The sequence below is a fragment of the Teleopsis dalmanni genome, chromosome 1 (assembly GCF_002237135.1).
Source record: "Teleopsis dalmanni isolate 2A chromosome 1, ASM223713v2, whole genome shotgun sequence".
In the NCBI taxonomy this organism is placed as follows: Eukaryota; Metazoa; Arthropoda; class Insecta; order Diptera; family Diopsidae; genus Teleopsis; species Teleopsis dalmanni.
In genome coordinates, this window is record NC_051846.1 from 49796785 (window position 1) to 49819128 (window position 22344).

Consider the following 22344-nt stretch of genomic DNA (forward strand, 5'->3'; position numbering starts at 1 on the left):
AATCAGCTGTTTTGGTTTGAATTAAAATTTTTGTATTGTTTATTTGCGCGACACTGATGTTCTCACCAAATTTTACATAAACCTATTCCATGAAAATCTATGTAAAGAGCGTAATTTGGAACTTTATTTGTATTATACTCTTAGTTTGTACTTTACTTGTGTTTTATTTGAGTTTTACTACGACTAACTCATGGAACAGACCTAATATAAGTACTCACTATTATTTCACAAAGTTTAATGCATTCCCATTACATTAGAAAAAAAACAAAATTCAAATAAATTCGTATGTAAAAAACCCATCAATTTTTATATACGAAATTATATGTAATATAATTTTATACTTCTTATAATATTCTAATTATATGCTTATACGAATATTTGAATTGTATATATTACTAACTACAATAACTTTAAATTTTTCATAACCAAATACAACCATGTGAAAATATTCATTTCATAGTTCAGAGTTGTTGAAATCATATTTATTTTATCATTACGAAGAAATTCATCGGAAATTTGTAGACGATTCGGGTTTTGTCATCAAAAACGCATAAGTGCGATCAAATATTTTTTATATAAACATAATTTAAAATTTAAATAGTTTAAAACAATTTTATTAAGAATTTTTAGTGCAAATGTATAATACAATTTAAAGATATCTGAAATTAATTCAAGTCCTGTTAGTTGTCGCCATTTTTCTTGTGTCCTATTACTGGGATTGGAAACGCAAACTAAATTGAATACAATTTTATTAGAAACAAAATTTTGTATAAAGAGTGGTGAAATCAAAGGAAATTAATTACAAAAAATAACAAATAACTTTGGCAGACAATGGCCAAAACATATGATTATTTATTTAAATTGCTCTTAATTGGTGATTCTGGCGTTGGAAAAACATGTATCTTGTTTAGATTTTCAGAGGATGCCTATAATACAACTTTTATATCTACAATTGGTAAGTCAATTTAAATTAAATAATTAAAGACTAAACTATACAATTATATAAATGCGACCAACTCCTCAACATTATCGATTAAAGGGTCCACTTACTCTTTCCAACTTCAAAAAGTGATTATTATTACCACACACACCTGATGATGTGTTGTTTAGTTTGTTCTTCGCTTTAAAAAAGTATAATTAATTCACAACATATAGAACAGAACGTCAAGTTCAATTATTTAATTAAAATGTGTGAGTCATAACTAAATATTTTGTTTTGTTTTATAGGAATTCTCAACAAATATGTAGTATGTATGTTTATCAGTTTATCAGTAAATTTGGGCGCAGCTTAAAGAAAGGGGTCAACATTATTTTAATCAGTAAAAGGAGAAGTTCCGTTTTCTATTTAAAATATGTAAATACTCTTAGTAACAATTTTTACTAATGTAGAAGAATATTTTTCACTTTCAATGCGCTTAGCGTAAAAATTTTCTTATAATACAAATATTTTTTGTATAATCTTTCTAAGCGTTAGATAACTAAAATTTAAAATATTTATTATGGAAGCAGAAACAGCATTTAATAATATCTTATTCATTGACTTTTTGAACCATAATCAATTTTTTTAATAAACACAATTTCTATTTATATTAAGGTATTGACTTTAAAATACGGACTATTGAATTAGATGGTAAAAAAATTAAATTACAAATATGGTGAGTAAAGTATTTTTATAAAAATATGTTGATAAAATGTTCATAAAATTTTTGAAGGGATACGGCTGGTCAAGAAAGATTTCGAACTATAACGACCGCATACTACAGAGGTGCAATGGGTATAATGCTCGTGTACGATATAACGCAGGAGAAGTCCTTCGAAAACATAAAAAATTGGATAAGAAATATTGAGGAAAATGCCTCTGCCGATGTTGAAAAAATGCTGTTAGGAAATAAATGTGAATTAAATGAAAAACGACAGGTAAATATTGTTATAATTTATTTATTTTACTTATAAGATATTTACCAATATAATCTAATAAAATATTCGTAAAATAATGTTAAGTTGGGTACAAAAAGCAGTTGCTAAGTATTTTGTATTAAATACACAGGAGATCAACAAAATAGACAGACTCTATCGATGAATACTTGAACATCTTTATAAAATCAAACTCCTTTGTTATATATTCTGAAATGTATTGTTGAGTTTCTCAAGGGCATAAAATGCTCTAATTTTATCGATGCTTTTCTTCACGCAATCACTTATCAACATTAAATGATGAAATTAGTTGTGTTTTTCATAAAAATAGAATTAAAATTAATATCTGTAAAATAGATACCAAATTCGCTAAATAGTAATATGTAAACATGCTTAATACATAATATAAGTAAATTTTAAAGATAAGTCCTGATGAAGCATAGGGCAATAACAAATTATTTTCAATTTTATCAATTTTGTGTCAAGAGCTTACTTTTCGACTAGTTCATGTATGGGTATTTTTACTTCGTGAGCCTTGCGGTTTCCATTCATTGGGTTATTTACATTATTTTCCATTTTCTTAGATTTTTAGGAAAAGTGTTCGTTAGCATGTATACATCTATATTGGCGGTAATGTTCATAACCGCTTGCACACTGCTTGTCATTTAAGTGCACACCGCCCTGTTTTTGGGCACAAAATTGTTGCTATTGTTAAAAATTCGAATTTAAGTACGTTCTGTTATATTACGAGAGAGTCAAACATGTTGTCAACCAAATCGAAAGCCGTTTTGCTTTCTTCTAAGTTGACTGTTCACAACTGGTAGTATCCAATTAATAATAGTGCAGACAAGAAGCTATTGAATAATATTTGACAATGCAATACCACATCAATTGTTGCATTACGATTGGAGAAGCCACTTTCCATAGATAAAGTTGCTCATAAGGACGTTTTGGATTTAAGATAGTACAAATTAATAAATCAATCTGAGGTTTCAAAATTTTACAAAAAGTGCCCATCCTATTAGTCATTTCTATTATGACTTTCGGCTTTTATATAGAATTTCTATTTATTTCTGCATCGTCCAATTTATCTAAATGTCTTCATTGGAAAATCAGTTCACTTTTTTAGTTGTCTAAATATTGATAATAGTTTTTCGAAAATTACAGGTTACTAATGAAAATTGCAGCAATGTAAAACACTATTTGTGGCTTTGCGGTATTTTGGCTCATTCTTGGCTTGCACTTGCTTCAGACGATCGACATTTTTGTATTTTTTAGTGCCAACCAGACCGACAAATTTAAAGGGTTTATATCAGGTGAACACGGTACCCACTGTGTTGATGAAATAAAGCACGGAACGTTGTTTTTTTAGCTATTCTTTGGTGACGCGTGCTTTGTGCGAAGGTGCTGAGTCCTGTTAAAATGTCCAAAGCTTGTCACCTAAATGCTTATCTGCCCAGAGCTTAAGTGCTTCCTGTTAAATAATTTCTCGATACATTTGGGCGTTTATACCCCGCTTCGATTAACACGAGCGGAGAGCGTCCCATCACCATCGGTAGCGCCTTCTTTCTGGTGGTCATTTGTACGTTTAAATTTTAGCTGACCTCTCTTAAAAATAAACTCAATTATTTTGCTTATTTACGTATTGCTCAATTACGAATGGTGACTCATCAGAAAAAACCAAATTCGGCAACCAACATCCTTCGGCCATCGATGATCATCCTTTTTGTTCATCGATGAGATCATGCACTTTGTTCGACTTCAATGGCTTTAGTTCGAGATCATTTTTAAAATGTGTTGCATCCTTTCTTGCGATACGTTCAGCTCCTTTGCCATTTGATTGTAGCTACGGCGAAGGTTTCGATCATTTCCACTTCCTGGTCGTCAGCCAACGCTACCAGTATCACGGTATCGGTTCACATTTAGGTGTTGGTGGAGTCGAACGATAGCTGCTTATGTTTTTCCAGCTAAATATAAAGCGACCACACTATCACGTTTGAACTCTATCACATGCAACTTCTTTTCTACAATACAAAGATCAAAATCCCTTCGTACGCTTGTAAACAAGACAATGAACTGCCAAATGAATTAATTTTGAACTTTCTGTCATTATTGGCTTAACAGCTTGATCGGTGCAAAGTTTGTTGCAATTTTCATCAGCAACCCTGTAGTTATTAGTAAAGATAGATCCGCAGTTTGGGGACAGGGCTACTGTCTATGATTTTTTGGGTTAGGGTATCTAATCTTGCACCACGAAATTATTTGAAGATGAAAAATAGGGCATAAGAAACTATGTGTTACACATTTGGTCCCTAGCACCGCATTTACTTTTATAAATTGATTTTTATGAATTTTCTGAAATTATTTTAATGTTTTTACTGTCCTAATATGATGTTTTTGAGACGCTAAACTTGTACCAATAAGAAAACAAATTACCACTGCGTCATTTACATGTAAACCAAGCTACTCAGATTATTTATTTATTAATACAGCTTAGTTTTTATGTGAAAAAGTTATGAGTAGGAGAAGAGCCACATAGAATCCAATTGCTTTATACAGTCGTCATAAAATCTATATATAATCATTATATAAGTGGGACACTAAGCACAACTCTATCGATGGCAATGGATTTGATGCTTCATTTATAGCCGCATAATCTTATAGTTTATAAATTGCACCATATTTGCACTTAGGATGAAAGCCACAGTTTTATTCTCAATATTTTCAGTTCTATTTTAAAAAAAGTTTAACTATATTTCTGTCATTTTCAATTTAGAAAGAAAATTCAATGTCCGCTTTCCATTTAGACACGAGATATAAACAGTGGAGAAAATGTACTGCTTTTGGGGTTCCTAAACACGGAAGTGTTTCGCGGTAGTGATTTAATAGAAATACACATGTACTATCAGACAGTCAAATTGCTTTAAAGTTTATGAGTTCAGTCCAACTTATATCTAGAAATGTTTTTGACATTAACGCATCACTAAACGTGATGTCGACATAGTTTAACATTTTTTTTCATTGGATTCCCGAACACAGGGATATAGTTGGCAATTACAAAGCAAATGAACTGGTCAGATGAGGTGTCAATCAGAAATTTAATAAAAGATGGGAAAACATCTGTGCGGAAGTTGGCACCGATATATTGAAAAAAAATTTGTAATGGAGATGCCACGAGAAGATATCAGTCTTGTGATAAGTTTATTGAGTTCATATCCATTTAGAAAACCATTTTAAAATATTGTCTGATTTGTGCTTTGTATATGTTTAGCGCAAGCACAACATCAATTGATAATGCTAGAGGCTTACTATTATTAGGATTAGGATTTTCCTGATTCGGAGAATACCAGGATTTTCAGTACTTGAAAAATGTAAGATAGTCACAACAGTAGAATCTTATGGTTCGAGTTAAACTCGAACGATTTACATAAACGAGCCACTGGTGTTATAATTTGATTTTTAAGTGATATCACATTAAGAAGATGATATAAAAAAAACGATTATGTCGTTCTTGTTACTTGGATTAAAACCAGGTGTACCCGATATTTGTAGCTTAACAATGTGTCCGTTCGGATTCTGGTTTATAAAATATTCTTCTATTACTTTCAAGTAGATTAAAATTGAGTAAGAAGTATTAATATAACTATATTATAACTATATTATAACTATATATATTATAACTATATTATAACTATATATATTAATATAACTATTAATATAACTATAGAATATGATCCAAAAGAATATTAAACGGTTATATCAGTAAACGTTATACCCTTTGCAGTACCATAAATAAACAGATCAAAAATTTTCTGACAATGGGAAAGCCAATACGTGGAGGGTCCACAAGAGAGAATATCAAACTTTTGTATAGTACAACAAAATGAGAGAGTTTTATAGGATGTCTATACCGGTTTCCAAAAGTTATCAAACTTTATAGCTAAAAATGTATAGATTAATGGGTATTAAAACCATAGCGTTGTGGATTAAAAATGAAGCTTGGATTAGATAAGATATTCGTTTTAATTAGACACTCTGCCTATAGATGTATCTGCAAGTATTTTCAATGTTTTTTACGAAGTGATGAATTCTGTTTAAATTCGTATCGTATTAAAAGTAAACTCTGTGCCAATAAATTCTGTTATGCAGAGAAAAAGTCTTGAGAAAGTTACACTATTTAATTTATGTGAATGTGCTTTATTACCTGACTTATTCTAAGAAGTATTGTCTTTAGTTATCTTCTTTATTTGTTCATAGTTCTATATTATTTTGGTATTGACCAATGTAAGTTGTACTTGATGTTATATTACTATGTTTATTTTCTATGGGCAAAATAAGATTGGTCATTCGTTCGTAATATTTGGATTAATAATTCGAACTCAAAAAGTCTGCTTAACTTCTTTTTATTATATTTTTATATTTAAATAAGATTATAATACATTTCATCATATGATGTATGTTGGTTTATTTAAATACTACTTTTCTATGGTATTTTTATATCTAATTTTTTCTGTTGAGGCATTCTTAACGTGTTTATTCGACAGATCACTTAACAACTGTTTTTGTCAGTTAATAGATTTATCTGTTATACCTTACTATTACTACATAAAACTGAATCAATTCATAAATGTCTTTAGTTATCCTCTTGTTAAAATTATTACTTTTCTTTTACATAGATTATAATCTGTAGAGCTAAGTATACACTGTTTTTTTTATTGGCATACCAATACATCCATACATTGGCATGGATCCATAACCATGAAAATGGATATGGAACCATGATAGTCACGAAGCTTCAGTTAGTAGTTAAATGGAGATTTGGACACACGAATAATGTAATCCAATAACATTTTTTTAATACCTGCTTTGTAGTTGTATACCTTTAATTTTTCGTGATATTAGTATACTAGTATATTTGGTCATATTTCTATTTCACCATTCTGCTGCAGTCCATTTTATTTTATTGTTGCTTACTTACTATTGCTTACTCTCTAGAGCTTCAGTTAAGGCACACAATGATATCCTGACCTCAATTTGGCAAGACCAGTTTTTGCCGCACAAGGGGAAGGTCTTTCATCAGATGGGGCTCGTTGAGAACCTTGCTGTTAGATAACTAGCATTTTAGATTTTACATGAAGATGGTTTAACTATTATATGCTATAATAGCAGATAAAATGTGAAGTTTGGAGGTACTCGAAGATTATTCCACTGCGTCATGCTGAACTGTCGGGTCTATAGGTTGCCCTATTGGCTTGTATGTGTTCAGGAGTTTATTTAGTCAAATATAATTACTGTCAAGTATGACACCTAGGGTTCCGACCTATTGAAAAAATTGTGCAATCACCTGCATATATTGTTTTCTGAGTGTAAACATTAAGAGGTTAAAAATATTAGCGAGAGTTAAACAGAAAATGAATAACATTTGTTTGAATTGGTAAACTGCACTTGACGTAAATTGCGGTATGTAAAATTCACTTTTCTCTGTTTTTGTGGAATTTGTGTCAATATTATTTTTGTTCAAAATCTTTTTAAATTTAATTATATTACTTTATGAAAGTAATATTATTTGTATTAATATTTTTTTGTATTCAATTTTTGTTCCTAATGATTTTTACTGTTGACTAACGACCATGTTCGCAGTAATTTTAACGCAATTATAAGCGTAAGAAGGTAAAGGGGTTTTGAATGTTCAAAATAGTTCTCTCCAATGCACTATTGACCGTTTCTGCTCTTAAATTCTTCTTAAATTTCTGTAAACTGCAAGAACACATACTGTTTTGGAGCGCCCTGTTATGTCATTCGAGGTTGGTTGGTTGGTTTTAGCGGCGGCAGCTTTTCTTCTTTTCTCTAAGAAACGCATAAGCGCCGTTTTATTACTCGATTATGAAAAACTTAGTTTAAAGACCAACCCGTCTAATTTATTAAAAGTACTGGTGAAAGAATTTTCTTTTATCTTTGTGAGTTAAAAAGATTTCTACTCCCATTCCGCATTCCATGTAAGAACTGTTCATGAAAATATTGTAATCTCAATTGGCTGCGTTAAGTTCCTTTTCCGATTTATCTCAATGACAAGATTGATTGAAAAGATTTTTGTAGTTTAAGCGCCCACATTGAGCAGCTATTTTTAACTGCTTCCAGACTATCAAGCAATAGCAAAGTAACCGCAGTATATATCCATAGAACTATTGTAGAATGAAAGTTCCATTTTCTTCTAGTCATCCTTTTACAGAATTAGAAACCTACGCATCTAATTCTGATTCTGCCAAAAGTATATAGAATTCATGGCAAAGAATGAAAGTAAAGGTGCACAAAGGTGACGGGGTAACGAACGAAATTTAAAGTTACAATGTTCACAACTCTGAAGCATTTTTGGAAAAACACCATCAGGCGCTAAACTCTTGAGTGGTTAAATCAACCCATGACGTCTCTGGGTCTTTAGGTCGACTAGTTGAGCAGGTTAGTATCTTCTGGGAAGCAGCGATAAATTTGCCTTCGTGTTTTTGGAGAAATAAGTATCAAGAGGCTTCCTTAGAGAGATACTCTATGTCCCTGTCCTTTCATTCCAAGAAAGAGAAACGGGAATGCTGTTTAGCTATCAGTTTGCTAAGTCTGGCGGTTTCTTTAACACCGACCGTTAATTCATAGCATTTTCCCAAGGCTGTTTTTTTGGAGATGTTTGCAAATGACAATGTTAGCCCTTCATCTTCTTTATTGATCTCAAACATAGATATGGCGATTGACTTAGTTTGAATTGTGTGGACCAGGCATATTCTATATCGACAAGCTGGTCCAAAACGTAGTAAGTCTAAATTTCTAAATTTCGATGTACACCTTGAAACTGAAAATTGAAACCTGACAGATGTCATGGAGGATGCAGGCTGCTGTTTGTCGACCAAAGTTACAGCCGCAGTCTGTCGGGTGAACAAATTGGAAATTGCAGCCGTGCACACGTTGAGATAGTAGCTAACAGTTGCCAGCCACTGGAATGGTCGATTCTTCACTTTTAATATTTTTTACTGGCTGTTCATCACGTTTGAAATTTATTGCTGCAATATATGTGCTCTTATGTGATTTTAGTTCATGTCGAGAACATACTTATTGGTTCAATTTTTACGTGCATTTTTTACGTTATTTGTTTCATCGTGCCCAACGAGTCTTAGTTTTCTCAATGTAGCAGTACTTACTATATATTAAAAGCTTATCCTATTGTTGTGACTTTTGTGAATATAAAAAACCAAAAAATAATAGATGACAAATCATATACAAATGATTGGGAAATGGAAAATAAAATGGGGTCAGAAAAATGAAAAAAAAATAGATGGAAATATTGAGTAGCTTGAGTCCAGGGAAGAAATCTTACCACTTCGAGGTTTCTTTGAGAATAGGGTTTAATTAGGCAAGAAAATAGATGATTGACGTCGTGTCAGGTAGAGCTGCAATTAAAGCACACACACTAAAGCAAAGTTATTGGCCATACGTTAAACTCTTTAACAGATGTCCGATCGTCATATTGTTACTCTAACAAAAGATGTGTTTTTACGTTTATAAACCTGTTGCTCCAACTCAGACACCAGCTCTAAGTTGATTGTTACAAGTTAGCCATTCGATCCAGTTCGGTGAACAACGGGTAGGAATTTGATTTACTAATGGTGTTTTCTTATGTCGGTCTGTGTTCGTTAGAGGCTTACAAGATCTCTTACATGTCTAGGAGATATTTAAATACATCATTTGTGAATGTGTCTTTTTCCTCATAAGCTTCATGATTATTTAATGACTGATCTAAGATCTGTGTACTTAAGATTAGATAGTCTTAAGTACGGCAGCTTGTTGGTTTTCGCATATAGCATCAGGGGTCCTTCTCTTATGTATTTTTTGACAGGATCTATTCTAAGGTCTCTTAGCATATCATTCGTGCGGATGTACCATAGCATTTTGAAGAGTCTTTGGAGAGCCTGACTTTGAGCAACTTGAACTTTCTGGATAGTAGAGTCGGCAGCTTTGCTATACACAATACACCCATAAAGTAGTAGTCTAATTATGTGGCTGTAGATCAATTTTCAGCTCTTTGCGCTAAAATTGTTGTGTTTGAAAAGTGGTTGTAAGCATTGCAGTGCAATTAATCGCGATGTCACCAACTCTTACTCTTAGTGGATGCTGCCTGTGTTTACGAGTAATACACAGGGCTTTAGTTTTTTCATTGTTAATTTTTATTTTCCATTTCTGGAAGAACTCCAAGATGAGATTAACATGCTCCTGCAGCGTGTTGGCTACATTTCTGGCAAGTTTATCGAAATATAACAAGCACGTGTCATTTGCGTGTAATGATAGCACCGAGGAGCTTAGCATTGGGATGTCAGACGTGAAGATGTTGTACAGCAAGGGGGAGAGCGGGGATCCTTGAAGAACACCGGCTTCTTCTTACACGGAACAACCTCTCGCGTAGGAAGCTGCCTAAGATTTCAAAACGAGACATTTTAACTAATTACCGATGTCAGAAGTAATCATACTCATAACCGTTGATTCAGTTCTGCTTAGGGCTGACTGTATCATCTGAGCCGTTCGCACCAGTTGCAATTCTGTGGAGAGGCCATCTCCAAAACAAAAATATTCAGCGAGTCCACCGAAGTTTTAAGTCTGTCTTGGATCACTCTTTTAGCCAACTAAACCAAAGCTGACAGTAAGCTAATGGGGCTCCAGTTCTGCGGGAACTTCGGGTCCTTGCCGGGTTATAGCCTGTTTCCAGATCTTAGGATATTCACCTAGCCTAAACATACAATTAATTATATTTACGATGAGATGGATCGCATCTTCCGGTAGATTACAAAAGCATTTGTTGTTAATTTTGTCGTACCCTGATGCAGATCTTATCTTCAATATTGGGATAATTAGGGCGATTTCATCACAGGAGCAAGGCGCGATGTCTTCATCAGGCTCTTGGTCCAGGATATTGTATGCTTCCTCGGTGATATGTTCTTACTCTTCAGAGTCATAATCACAATCTTCGGCTCAGCCTTTTCTGAATTTGTGTTTGCCATGCCGGTTGCCCCATGAATAGGCGGCATTGCCAATTTGCGTTTCAGCCTAAAGTATTTGTTTAGGTTTCATTTTTCAATTAATATCATTCATTTTTACTTTTTTATCGATCTTTTTATCGATATGCAGACTATATAAGTTTAAATTCGTATAAATTAATTTTTCATTATATTGTTACATTTTAATTGCAGGTGTCTAGAGAGCGAGGTGAACAATTGGCTATTGAATATGGTATAAAATTTATGGAAACGTCCGCTAAAGCTAGTATTAATGTTGAAGAAGCTTTCCTAACATTAGCAAGTGATATTAAAGCAAAAATGGAAAAACGAATGGTAATATACAATTAATATTTATTTAATCTGTTTATATAAAATGACTAATTTTGTTTCGATATATTTTTAGGAAGCGAATAATCCACCAAAAGGAGGCCATCAACTCAAATTTTCCGAACCAAGAAAAACAGACAGTTGGTTGTCAAAGTGCAGTCTGCTTTGACGAGGTAATAACAATTGTAGTTTTTTATCCTCTTGTTAAACAAAACAAGACTTAACAAATATGTAATATTTTAAACTATAATATATATGTAATAATCATAAAGTAAATGTTTAACTAAAGAATGCGCGATTAATATTTAGTGATCCAATTATCCCGATGTCCGTACATATTTTAACGAAAATAATATTTAAATATTACGAAATTTATTGCAAGCCATTTCAAATGGTAAACATGTTCAATATGCTGAAATGAATCAAGACTAGAAAACGTTTGTTCATTTTTAAACAGAAAAAATCAAGAAATGTATCTCTGTTTACTAAAAATGTGATTATTTATTGTATTTTTTAATTGTATATTAAAGGAAAAGAAATTTATATAAAACTCCCTCATTTTTGCCATTAAATTTAATCTATTTATTTTATTTTAAATATATATTTTATATATATTTTTACGGTTTTTTAAATCCATTACAAATGAATGACAAGATTTAGCGGACTTACGCTACTGAAAACATTGAGATTAAATAAATTTATAATACTTTAATATATTATTTGTAAACTTTACGCACAATCAAAAAAATGATATATACATATATATTGAAATAGTTTTTTGCAATATATAACATTTCTCGAGTATTTTCAAATATTTAATTAAGCATTTTTAGCCAACGTTATTGGTTGTGTATAAGTTTACCTAATATGCTTAATTTGAAATTTGATACTAAAATTTATATTTTAAAATAAATCAATGATATAACTGAATAAACTAATGCAACTATAACATCATATAATCGCGACTATACAGAAGTTCATTAAAATATTACAATGTCCACGAAAAAAAAACACGAATAAGATTTTTTTTAATAAATACCTATATACTTAAATTAATAAATATAAATATGTAAAACTAGTAATTTGATATTAAATAATAATAGTAATATTGTACTTGTAATAATTTAACGTATTATACATTTTTATATATAAAAAAAATGTTTGTGTTTTAATGGCAGTGATGATGGTTTAAACAAGATGGTGTAATTGAATAAATATTGGTTTAAGCTATTTATATAGATATACATATATATATATATACAATAATATTCGATTTATAACACAAATACATATGACTTGGTGCATATAAAGCAAAATAACTTTTTACATCTTTATACATAAATAAACTATGCAAATATATCGCTAAAAAATGTACAATTATACGTATGGAATATAAAAATCTCTTTTTTTTTTACTAATTACACGTACAGGTATAATGGTATCTAAACATGTCTTATATTAATGTGATAGATATTAAAGGAAAGTAAATTCATTTAGTGTTATCTTTTTTTTTAACAGAAGTAATCAATTAATTTTAAGTTTCACTTCTTTGAAAACTATATTTTTAGATTGAAATTCAGTTTTCGAACTATATATAGACTCCATATTAAAAACTATTTTATTTAGAGAATGAAAAAAATTTAATATCGTGTTCGTTTATATAAAGGCTTATGTGAACTTTTTATTATATATATATATATATATAACTCATACATTCATATACATATATATATATATATATTTATATATATATAGCTTAAACCAATATATCTCGTCGCCGTGATGAGGAAGTGAAGTAAAATCGAAACTTTGGTAATTTTAAATGGGAAAGAACTATATAAATAAATACAAATATATAAATTAAATTTATTAACAAGTTCACAGAAGTCTGTATTTGAACGACAACATTATTAATAGAAAGTTAGCTCAAAACGGTTAAATAATTTATTATTTTTTATGACAAAATATTGAAAATATAGTATTTTCAATTTAATTGTTCAGCACAGAAAACTAAACCGAAAACTAAAAAAATATATCGGTTTTTATATTAGCCCCGATTAGTTCAATATCTGCTAGTTCACATGCTTTCCTGTTCATTTGTAAAACTTTTAATACACAAGTTCAAAAAAACTGTTTTAATTTATAAATATAGAAATTTGTTTTTCTTATTGAAAAAATTGAATATGAATATGCTTCTTTCAAAGTATGAATAAAATAATTTTAATCATGACAAAAAGTTAATTCATAATAAAAATAACAAAAAGACATTTATTCAGAATTGAACCGAACACATTTTTTTTTAATTCAACCGGCATAAAATCCGAAACAAATTCTATCCACTTCAAAGCCCTGATATAAAATATTAGATAAAAGATATTACTATTATATTTTATTTTTATTTAATTATGTATGTACTCTTTATTTATTATTAATTGTTTATTATTATTAATATTAATTTTTATTATTATTATTAGGAATAATTTTTATTATTTTTATTAACAATAATTTGTATTAATAATAATTTTTATTATTATTATTACTAATTAATTAATTCTAATAATTTTTACTATTAATAATAATAATAATTTTTATTATTATTATTAATAAGAATTTTTATTATTATTATTAATAAGAATTTTTATTATTATTATTAATAATCATTTTTATTATTATTATTCATAATCATTTTTATTATTATTATTCATAATAATTTTTATTATTATTATTGATAATAATTTTTATTATTATTATTCATAATAACTTTTATTATTATTATTAATTTTGATTTTTATTGTTATTATTCATAATAATTTTTATTATTATTATTAATAATCATTTTTATTATTATTATTCATAATAATTTTTATTATTATTATTCATAATAATTTTTATTATTATTATTCATAATAATTTTTATTATTATTATTGATAATAAATTTTATTATTATTATTCATAATAATTTTTATTATTATTATTAATAATAATTTTTATTATTTTTAATAATAATGATTTTTTTTATTCTTAATAATAATAATTTTTATTATTATAAATTATTCATTGGAGTAAAACCGTAAAACCAATACAATAATAATAATTGAATTTTGTTTCCGTCTAAAACAATAAAGAGAAATGTGCTTCATTTGAAAGCTTACTTGAAAGTCCAACTAAAATTATTATTAAAACAAATTTGACAGCAGATTAATTCCTGCATTGCAGAAATATTATTAATGTCTCTCGACATATGAATTATATACATATAATTTATATTTTCCATTCATTAAATATAAAAAAAAATAAAAGAGACCATTAATAAAATAATGCGACCACACCTTATAAAGGAAAAATATATTCTACTATAAAATCAAAAAATTAAATCATTTTCTTTTATAAATAGCGAACTTCCTATTATTATTTTGCAAAACAATAAAAGCAATGAATTTTCTGTGCAAATATGAATAAAATTTTTTTATTTGTTTTTATTATAATTTTTTTAAGACATAAATATACGATTCATTATTTAAGATTTAACAAATTTAAAACGTTTATAATACAACAAATTGTAAAATAAATTTGAAAATAAAAAGTACTAAAATATTTTAACATGCATACAAATAAAGTAACTTAGATAAGGAATTGTATAGAAAATATTGCACGCATTTCTTAGTATAAAAACAATTTAGGAAAATTCATTGTTTAATTAAGGATTGATAATATTCGGATAAAATCTTCCATGCTTTTGGTTCCATAAAACCATCTGGTGGATAAGTACCAGTTTTAGCAAATGTGCGCATTTTAGTTCCCGATATAAATTCAAATTCATCTTTACGTTGTGGCTCAAAAAATGCCATGCACAAATTAGTTTTGTCATAAGCAGCAACACGAAATGGTAGAATCTAAAAAACACATTTTGTATAATTAAAAACCTCTTATTAATAACTCTACATACTTCCATGCTGTCAAGACCTTGTGCCATTTTAAGTACACGCGCACCATGCGTTCCGTCATACAAATTACCATCGGGATACATTTCTTTATCAGGATGAGGCATTCCAGCTGGATCTCGTCCAACAATATAAAAGTTAGCACCCGCATTCATTCCTTAATTTAAATTTGAATGTTTTTACCAGTAACTGTAAAGTAATGTTTACTGTACTCACTTGCTTTCGCATGCCATTGTACCTCTGTTGGTCCAGCATACATCATCGGTGATGGGAATATAGCTAATATTGTATCTTCACGTTTTAATACACCTGAGTCCAGTACAGCTTGGTGCTGAGCCATACGTACATCTAGTGGTACATCATCATCTTTTGTCCAACCACCTAACGGATGTAAAAGTAGAAGAGGTTTCTTAAAACCGCGCTCTAGAAGTTGACGTTTCGTGTCTTGCATGAGCAATGCGTGTCCATTATGTATAGGATTTCTTAGCTGAAAAATATAATAATATAATTAAAATAAATGCGAAGTTAATACAAAAGTAAAATAAGGTCCTTAATATCTAGTTGAGAGAAACAAGAGGATGATAATAATCTTTGATTTTGCTTATCAATAATATATATATATATATATATTAGGGTGCCATTAAGGTATATGGGCAATTTTTGTTTCGTAAAATCGGTTGACGGCACCCCCTAGATCGGTTCATTTTACTAAAAAAATAATCTGTGTAAAATTTTAGTTCAATTGGATAAGTGGAAATGGTGCCCCAAGAGCCTCAAAGATTGAAAAATAACGATTTTTTCCATAAAATTCATCTTTGATTGCTTATATCTTGGACATATTTAATTTTACATAAAAACTGTCTTCCTAAAAGTTATAGATCTATTAAAAATAAACAATTGACTCATACAAAGTTTTTCTGTATTTCTAATAGTTATTGAATAAAAGCAAATACAAGCTGAAATCCCCCTATTAAATTTAGGTAAGTTTAATGAATGAATTGTCTACTAAATTTGCTAGAAAATAAGTCCAATACTTGTATAGTTATATACATAAGTGAGTTTCTGTATTATTCATTGGAATGCGAAGTGAATTTTAATTCAAAGTGATTACATTAAAAAGTATACAAGTCTGAAAGCCCAAATGTTGAACTAATTCAACGATTTCAGAAGTTTTGGCCGAAAATAAACGTTGATAACTTTACAGTCGGCTTAGAAAATGAAAAAGTAAGAAAATCGTTAAATATGGATGATGTGTTACGAATTACAAGTTTCCTTTATAAGATTCGTAAGGATAACCAACCAAGAGATGATTATAAGGAACTTCTGGAACTTGCATTAATGTTTTTAGGAGAAAAGCCGAAGTGTACCATAAAGTTTCGACCTCCTGGAGCTATACATCATGCAAGATGGATGGTGAAAGTCATGCATGTATTAAAAATATTTTTATTTAGGAAAGAGTTCAAATTATCTACAGAAGAAGAAAATGCTCTTTGAGATATACGTATATTTATTACTAAAGTGTATGTTGAATGAAGTATGGTTTAATGCTTTGTCATCAGTCAAAGCTCATTTTCAAGATTTTAATCTTCTTTCTATTATCAGTCAATATCAAAAAATTGTATTTGGTATTTAAGCTCAAAGCTTGTTTATTTTGCTTTTTTGGATTTAAATATATCACCTGAGACAAAGAAAAATATGGTTTCAAATTTGAATATAGAAAGTGATGACAAGAAAGTCAGGAGAGTATCAATAGATCGCGCAAAAATAACTGAAGGTAATAAGGATACTTTGCTTCAGCAACTTTAACTAAAATAATAAAAATTATGTCGGACAAACCTAGAATTAGTACTTTTTTATTATTAGAAAGATTAAATTTTGGAAATATTGAATTTATTTTAAATTTTTTAGAAATATCAAATTTTTTGTAAAGCTGAAGCGGACAATTACATTCATAGTACTTTCAAAGCTAGCAATCGGGTGACTTCAACTTATTTTTTGTTTTATTCAATAACTATTAGAAATACAGAAAAACTTTGTATGAGTGAATTGTTTATTTTAAATAGATCTATAACTTTTTTGTAAAATTAAATATGTCGGAGATATAAGCAATCAAAGATGAATTTTATGGAAAAAATCGATATTTTTCAATCTTTGAGGCTCTTGGGGCACCATTTCCACTTATCCAATTGAACTAAAATTTCACACAGATTATTTTTTTAGTAAAATGAACCGATCTGGGGGGTGCCGCGGGCAATTTTCCGACTTTCGAAAATTAATGGCACCCTAATATATATATATAGAATTCACGAACAATCAATTATAACGAAATGATTTAGCCCAATTAAAGTAAGACCACTTTTTAAAAAAGCTACGTTATAAAATTACAGACATTTTCTGTGAAATTATATTCGTTTTATGCTTTAAGTTAGACTTTAGATGTACTTTGTATTGCATTTGATTAAAGTTGTGCACTGACTGATTGCGTCAAAGGAAACTTTAAATTTTCTCTCTTTTTTGTATTTGTATAAAAACGCAAGCATTTACAATTAATAAGTCATTCAAGTATACGAAAAAGGTATACGAGAGTATTCGTAAGTATACCTCTTCAAGTATACGTACCGCTAAAAACACGCTGAATTCCCTCTCCAACTCAGAGTGTTACGACAGATTTGTTTAATATTATATATTAAATATGTTTTAAATTTGTACATTGTTTACATATTTATTCAATTTATTATAATATTGTGTATGGTCACAAGACGGAATATTATATTGCTAATAATTAATTATATTTCGTATTGTATGTTATTTATTAAAATTTAATTTATTTTCCCTTATTATTTAGTATTTATTTATATATATCAGTTTTATAATTATTATGTATTATGTTGAGGCTAGTTGAGTCAATGCACTTGAGCATTTTTATTCTCTATTAACTGCGAGGTTTCTTCAATATCCCTCTACGCCTTGACTGGATTATTGTTTATCACTTCATCAGACTAAGCTATAATTGACCTCAGACCTGCATAGCTCCCCATTCTGTAACCATTCCGATATTCGACAACGCAGTGTTTGTAAGCTTGTCAGTATTTTTTGATCAGATAAATCTTAAGGTCCCTGAGGATGTCATTTGTCCTAATTTGCCAAGGTACCTCGAAAAGTCTTCTCAGAGCCTGGCTTTGTGCAATTTCTAGCTGGCGAATAGTAGTGTTTTAGGCTTTGCTAAACACTACACATCCATATAGAAGTGACGGTCGAATTATTTGGTTATATAACAGCTTCCTGTTAGTATTGAGACTTTCATTTTTGAATAGTGGTTGGAGGTGATGAAGAATTTTGGCATAGCTAATACTTTTTAATTGAACATGCTTAAGCCATGTATTTGTCCACCGTGATGGCTAGATATTTAATGCTATCCTCCCAGTTTATTACCATATCTCCCATTCTCACTCTTGACGAGTTCTGTCTCCACTTACGCGTGGAGTACTTTCCATTTCTGGAAATACTCCAGGATGAGGTTTATATGCTCTTGAAGTGTATTGGTTATGTTGAGAGCACATTTATCCGAGTATAGCATACGTCGTCAGCATACAACGCCAGAGTCGAGGGCCCTAACATTGAGATATCAGATGTATAAATGTTGTAGAGATTGGGGGAAAGTGGCGATTCCTGAGGAACTCCTGCTTCTATAGTTCGGACTGACGAGAGAGCGCTGTTGATTTTCGTGCGAAACGACCTCCCACGTAGGTAGCTGCCGATGATCTTAGTTAGCCTGCCTGAACACATATATTACATTTTTTTTATATACATTTTTACTATCGAGCCATCGTGTCAGACCTTGTCAAAAGCTTTAAAAATGTCAAAAATGATCATTCCAGTCGACTCTCGTCTACTGAGGGCTGTTTGAATCATTTGGGTCGTTCCAGCCAATGGAAGCTCTGTAGACAGGTTATTTCTAAAGCCAAATTGTTCGTCAGGGAGTATATTCCGTGAAGCCACTACAGCATTTAATTTACCAAGAATTACCCTTTCGACTAGCTTTCCTATCGTTGATAGCAGGCTTATGGGGCGCCAGTTCTGCGATAATTGTGGGTTATTATCCGGTTTAGGTAAGACAATAACTGTAGCCAGCTACCAGGTCTTAGGAAATTCACCTAGATTGAGCATGCAATTAATTACGTTAGTGATAAGCGGTATTGCGCTCTCCGGCAGGTTACGCAGGCATCTGTTGTTAATTACATTATGGCCAAGCATCGATCTAATCTTTAATCTCGCTTTAAGTTGGAAGTTTTCTTTGTAACTGCATGGCGTAACTTCGTCAAGGTAGCAGTCTATCTGATCTCGTCAATTTTACAATCGCAATTGTACGATATATCACACTTGTATCCAACTACTTGCTTACGCATCATGAGTGGTAGCGAACATAAAGTTACTATTGTCTTTGCTTAACAGTAACCAACAAGAATCATGGTTACAATGTGTTTAGTACGCAATTACGATATAGAACTTAACTGTGATCACAACAATTTACGCTCTACAGTTCGTTGGTTATACCTATGATTCTGCATTCCGTAGAAGCATGGACTTTCATCACAGAATAATGACGCAACACTGACAATGTTAAAGAGAAAAATTCTTTGCAAGATCGTTAGATTTCTACGAGTTTTAGACAACTATCTTATCCAGCTATGGTCCAGCAAAAATGTGTTTGAAACTACAGTGGAAGGAAGAACCTGTAGGGGATCAAGTTAAGGCAGAATTAATCGTCCTTGTTGCACGAGAAGGAAAAATCCTGTACTATTTAGTAAAAATTATTGTCTAATAACAATACAAATACAGACCCACACGGTCATCTTGTACGAAATATAAACCATGGTCTCATAAAAGTAAAAACTTCAAATTTGACTTATTAGGAATTTTGTTATGCAAAAGGATATTTACGCTTTTAAAAAACTAAAAGTTGTTATTATGCAAATTTTCATATATATTGGATATAATAAAATAAAATATGCATTTTTGAATATATTATGTACTTACTTGAAATGCAAATATAGCGTCAGCCTGCATATCAGCAAATTTCTGTCTCAGCTCATTTGGAGTTAAGCGATATTGATCTAAACCATCATTCCAGCGAACTCTTTCAAGAACTTCTAAATCACCGCCAACTAAATAGTCACCTGATTCAAAGACCATTTTAGCATATGGATGATTAGGATTGCTTGTACCAAATTGACGAGATAATCGTTCTTCTTTTCGATGATAATAAAATTCAGGTTTGCGTAGAATAGCTATAGCTTTATCATTGTAAGTAAGAGCTAGCGCAGAGACACCTGTAAAAAAAATTATGAATATAGACACTTTTTTTATTTGTATTTTGCTATAATTTAATACCATCTAATTTCTCTTTAGCATCAGCTGATACAGATAATACAATAGGCACCGATTGATTTTCACGGAAGGCACCATCTTCCGTTAATATGGAATTAAAATGCAAAGTTTGAAGGTATTCTTGTTCACGCATAAATCCTTTTAAAGGATATGCCCAACCTTCTGATAAAATTTGCAACCATTGCAGTTCTATTTTAGTGATAGGAATTGTTTTTAAAGATTTTATTTCGTGCAAAGCTGCTTCTGTGCGACTTGAATCTATGAAGAGTTCAGGAAGCTTAGATAATAAGAATAATTAAAAATAATTATAGAGGAAAAATAATATATATATAAAAATTCTAATAAAAACCTACTTGATTGATGTCTCGCAAGGTTTTAGGTATTATCGCTTCTTCTTCTAGTAGATGTATCACTTTTTGTGTAGATTCCTGTATCGTAAACCCATCTGTGCTTACTACTATTTCTGGATGTTGTGGAACTTCATATTCTTGCGTTATACCAGTAAATCCCTTAATAATACCTTCCCTAGCTTTTTTATATAAGCCTTTAACATCTCTCGTCTCACACACTGACAAAGGTGTATCTACATAGACTTCATAAAATTTAAGATCCGAGTCTTTATGTATTTTCCGCACTAATTCACGGTCATCCGCAAATGGTGAAACAAAACTGCAAATCGCTACAACGCCACTATCAGCAAATAATTTTGCTACTTCACCAACACGACGTATATTTTCCTCTCTATCTGCCGGTGTAAAACCTAGATTTTTATTCAAACCTGTGCGTATATTATCACCATCAAGGCCGTATGCAGGAATGCCACGTGACACTAGATAAGCCTCTAATTCAAAGGCAATTGAAGTTTTGCCGGCACCACTCAGTCCTAACAGTTAGCGGAAAAATAGGAAAAAATTATTTTTTTGTCTAATTTTTCTATTTTGAGATATATTAATTTTAATTTTATTTAATAAAATAATCTTACTTTATACACTATTATTTAATATAAGTAGCAGTATTAGATAGCAGTATATATGTCTTACCGGTTAACCAAACAGTGCATCCTCGAAACCCTCGACATAAACCTAAATTCTTTCCTCTTATTTCTCTCGTTACATGATGTTTTTGTTCTGTTACATTTGTGGCAACTTGTAGACACTGAAAACAAAATAAAGTATAAATTATTTATTATTAAATTTATTAGCATAAAACAAATATTTACATTAATTAGCAAATATTTATATAAATCAAAAAATATTCAAATAAACGATAACGGATTGAAAATGTAAGCGATTTTGAGAGTCTATTGACCTTTATTAGTAAAACAAAGAAAGAGAGAAAGAGGTAAATTTATTAATATTTCTTAACTATGAAGGTATTATAAAACGAAAAATAATATCCATAAGAAGTAATGCTTCTTTTTAAAATTTCTTAAGTTTTAAACTTAGTTAATTTTTTTTATTAATTTTTTAAGTAATTTGAGCAACAAATAGAATGATTCACAACTTTTAAATGTTACCTGGATTAAATTTTGCAACATAAATATTAAATTTAAAAACTTTTTAACTTAATATACTGCGACAACAACAGGCAAATTTACTACTACTGATGATGTGAGTAATGCAATCAGAAAAGGTTTAAGCTTTAGTAGAAATGGATCAACAACTTCAAAACTGACCTGTCCTCTTAAATCCAATGGAAATTTCTTAGTATCTCTATAATCACTTTCAGAATTTTTATTACT

At 30.1% G+C, this 22344-nt stretch overlaps 2 protein-coding genes across 4 annotated transcripts; one reads left to right on the forward strand and one right to left on the reverse strand.

Moving 5' to 3' along the window:
* The first annotated feature begins 468 nt into the window (after positions 1-468).
* On the forward strand, positions 469-12589 carry LOC119668617 (ras-related protein Rab-8A). Of its 3 annotated transcripts, none has more exons than XM_038078186.1 (6): positions 469-955; positions 1595-1655; positions 1713-1917; positions 11139-11279; positions 11350-11446; positions 11563-12589. In XM_038078186.1, the coding sequence occupies exons 1-5, from the start codon at positions 832-834 to the stop codon at positions 11440-11442; spliced, it is 624 nt and encodes a 207-aa protein (XP_037934114.1). In that variant the 5' UTR covers positions 469-831; the 3' UTR covers positions 11443-11446; positions 11563-12589. The 3 variants fall into 3 exon arrangements, with proteins under 3 accessions (XP_037934114.1, XP_037934113.1, XP_037934112.1); XM_038078185.1 differs by having other exon boundaries at positions 11583-12589; XM_038078184.1 differs by having other exon boundaries at positions 11350-12589.
* Positions 12590-14870: 2281 nt separating this feature from the next.
* Positions 14871-21758, reverse strand: LOC119668619 (bifunctional 3'-phosphoadenosine 5'-phosphosulfate synthase; the record flags this gene model as incomplete). Its single annotated transcript, XM_038078187.1, is given in 7 exon segments — positions 14871-15167; positions 15221-15372; positions 15432-15702; positions 20253-20545; positions 20607-20880; positions 20957-21486; positions 21644-21758. Coding segments are annotated over 7 exon segments (1842 nt in total), but the record flags the coding sequence as incomplete, so codon positions are not given.
* Between the last annotated feature and the right edge of the window lie 586 nt (positions 21759-22344).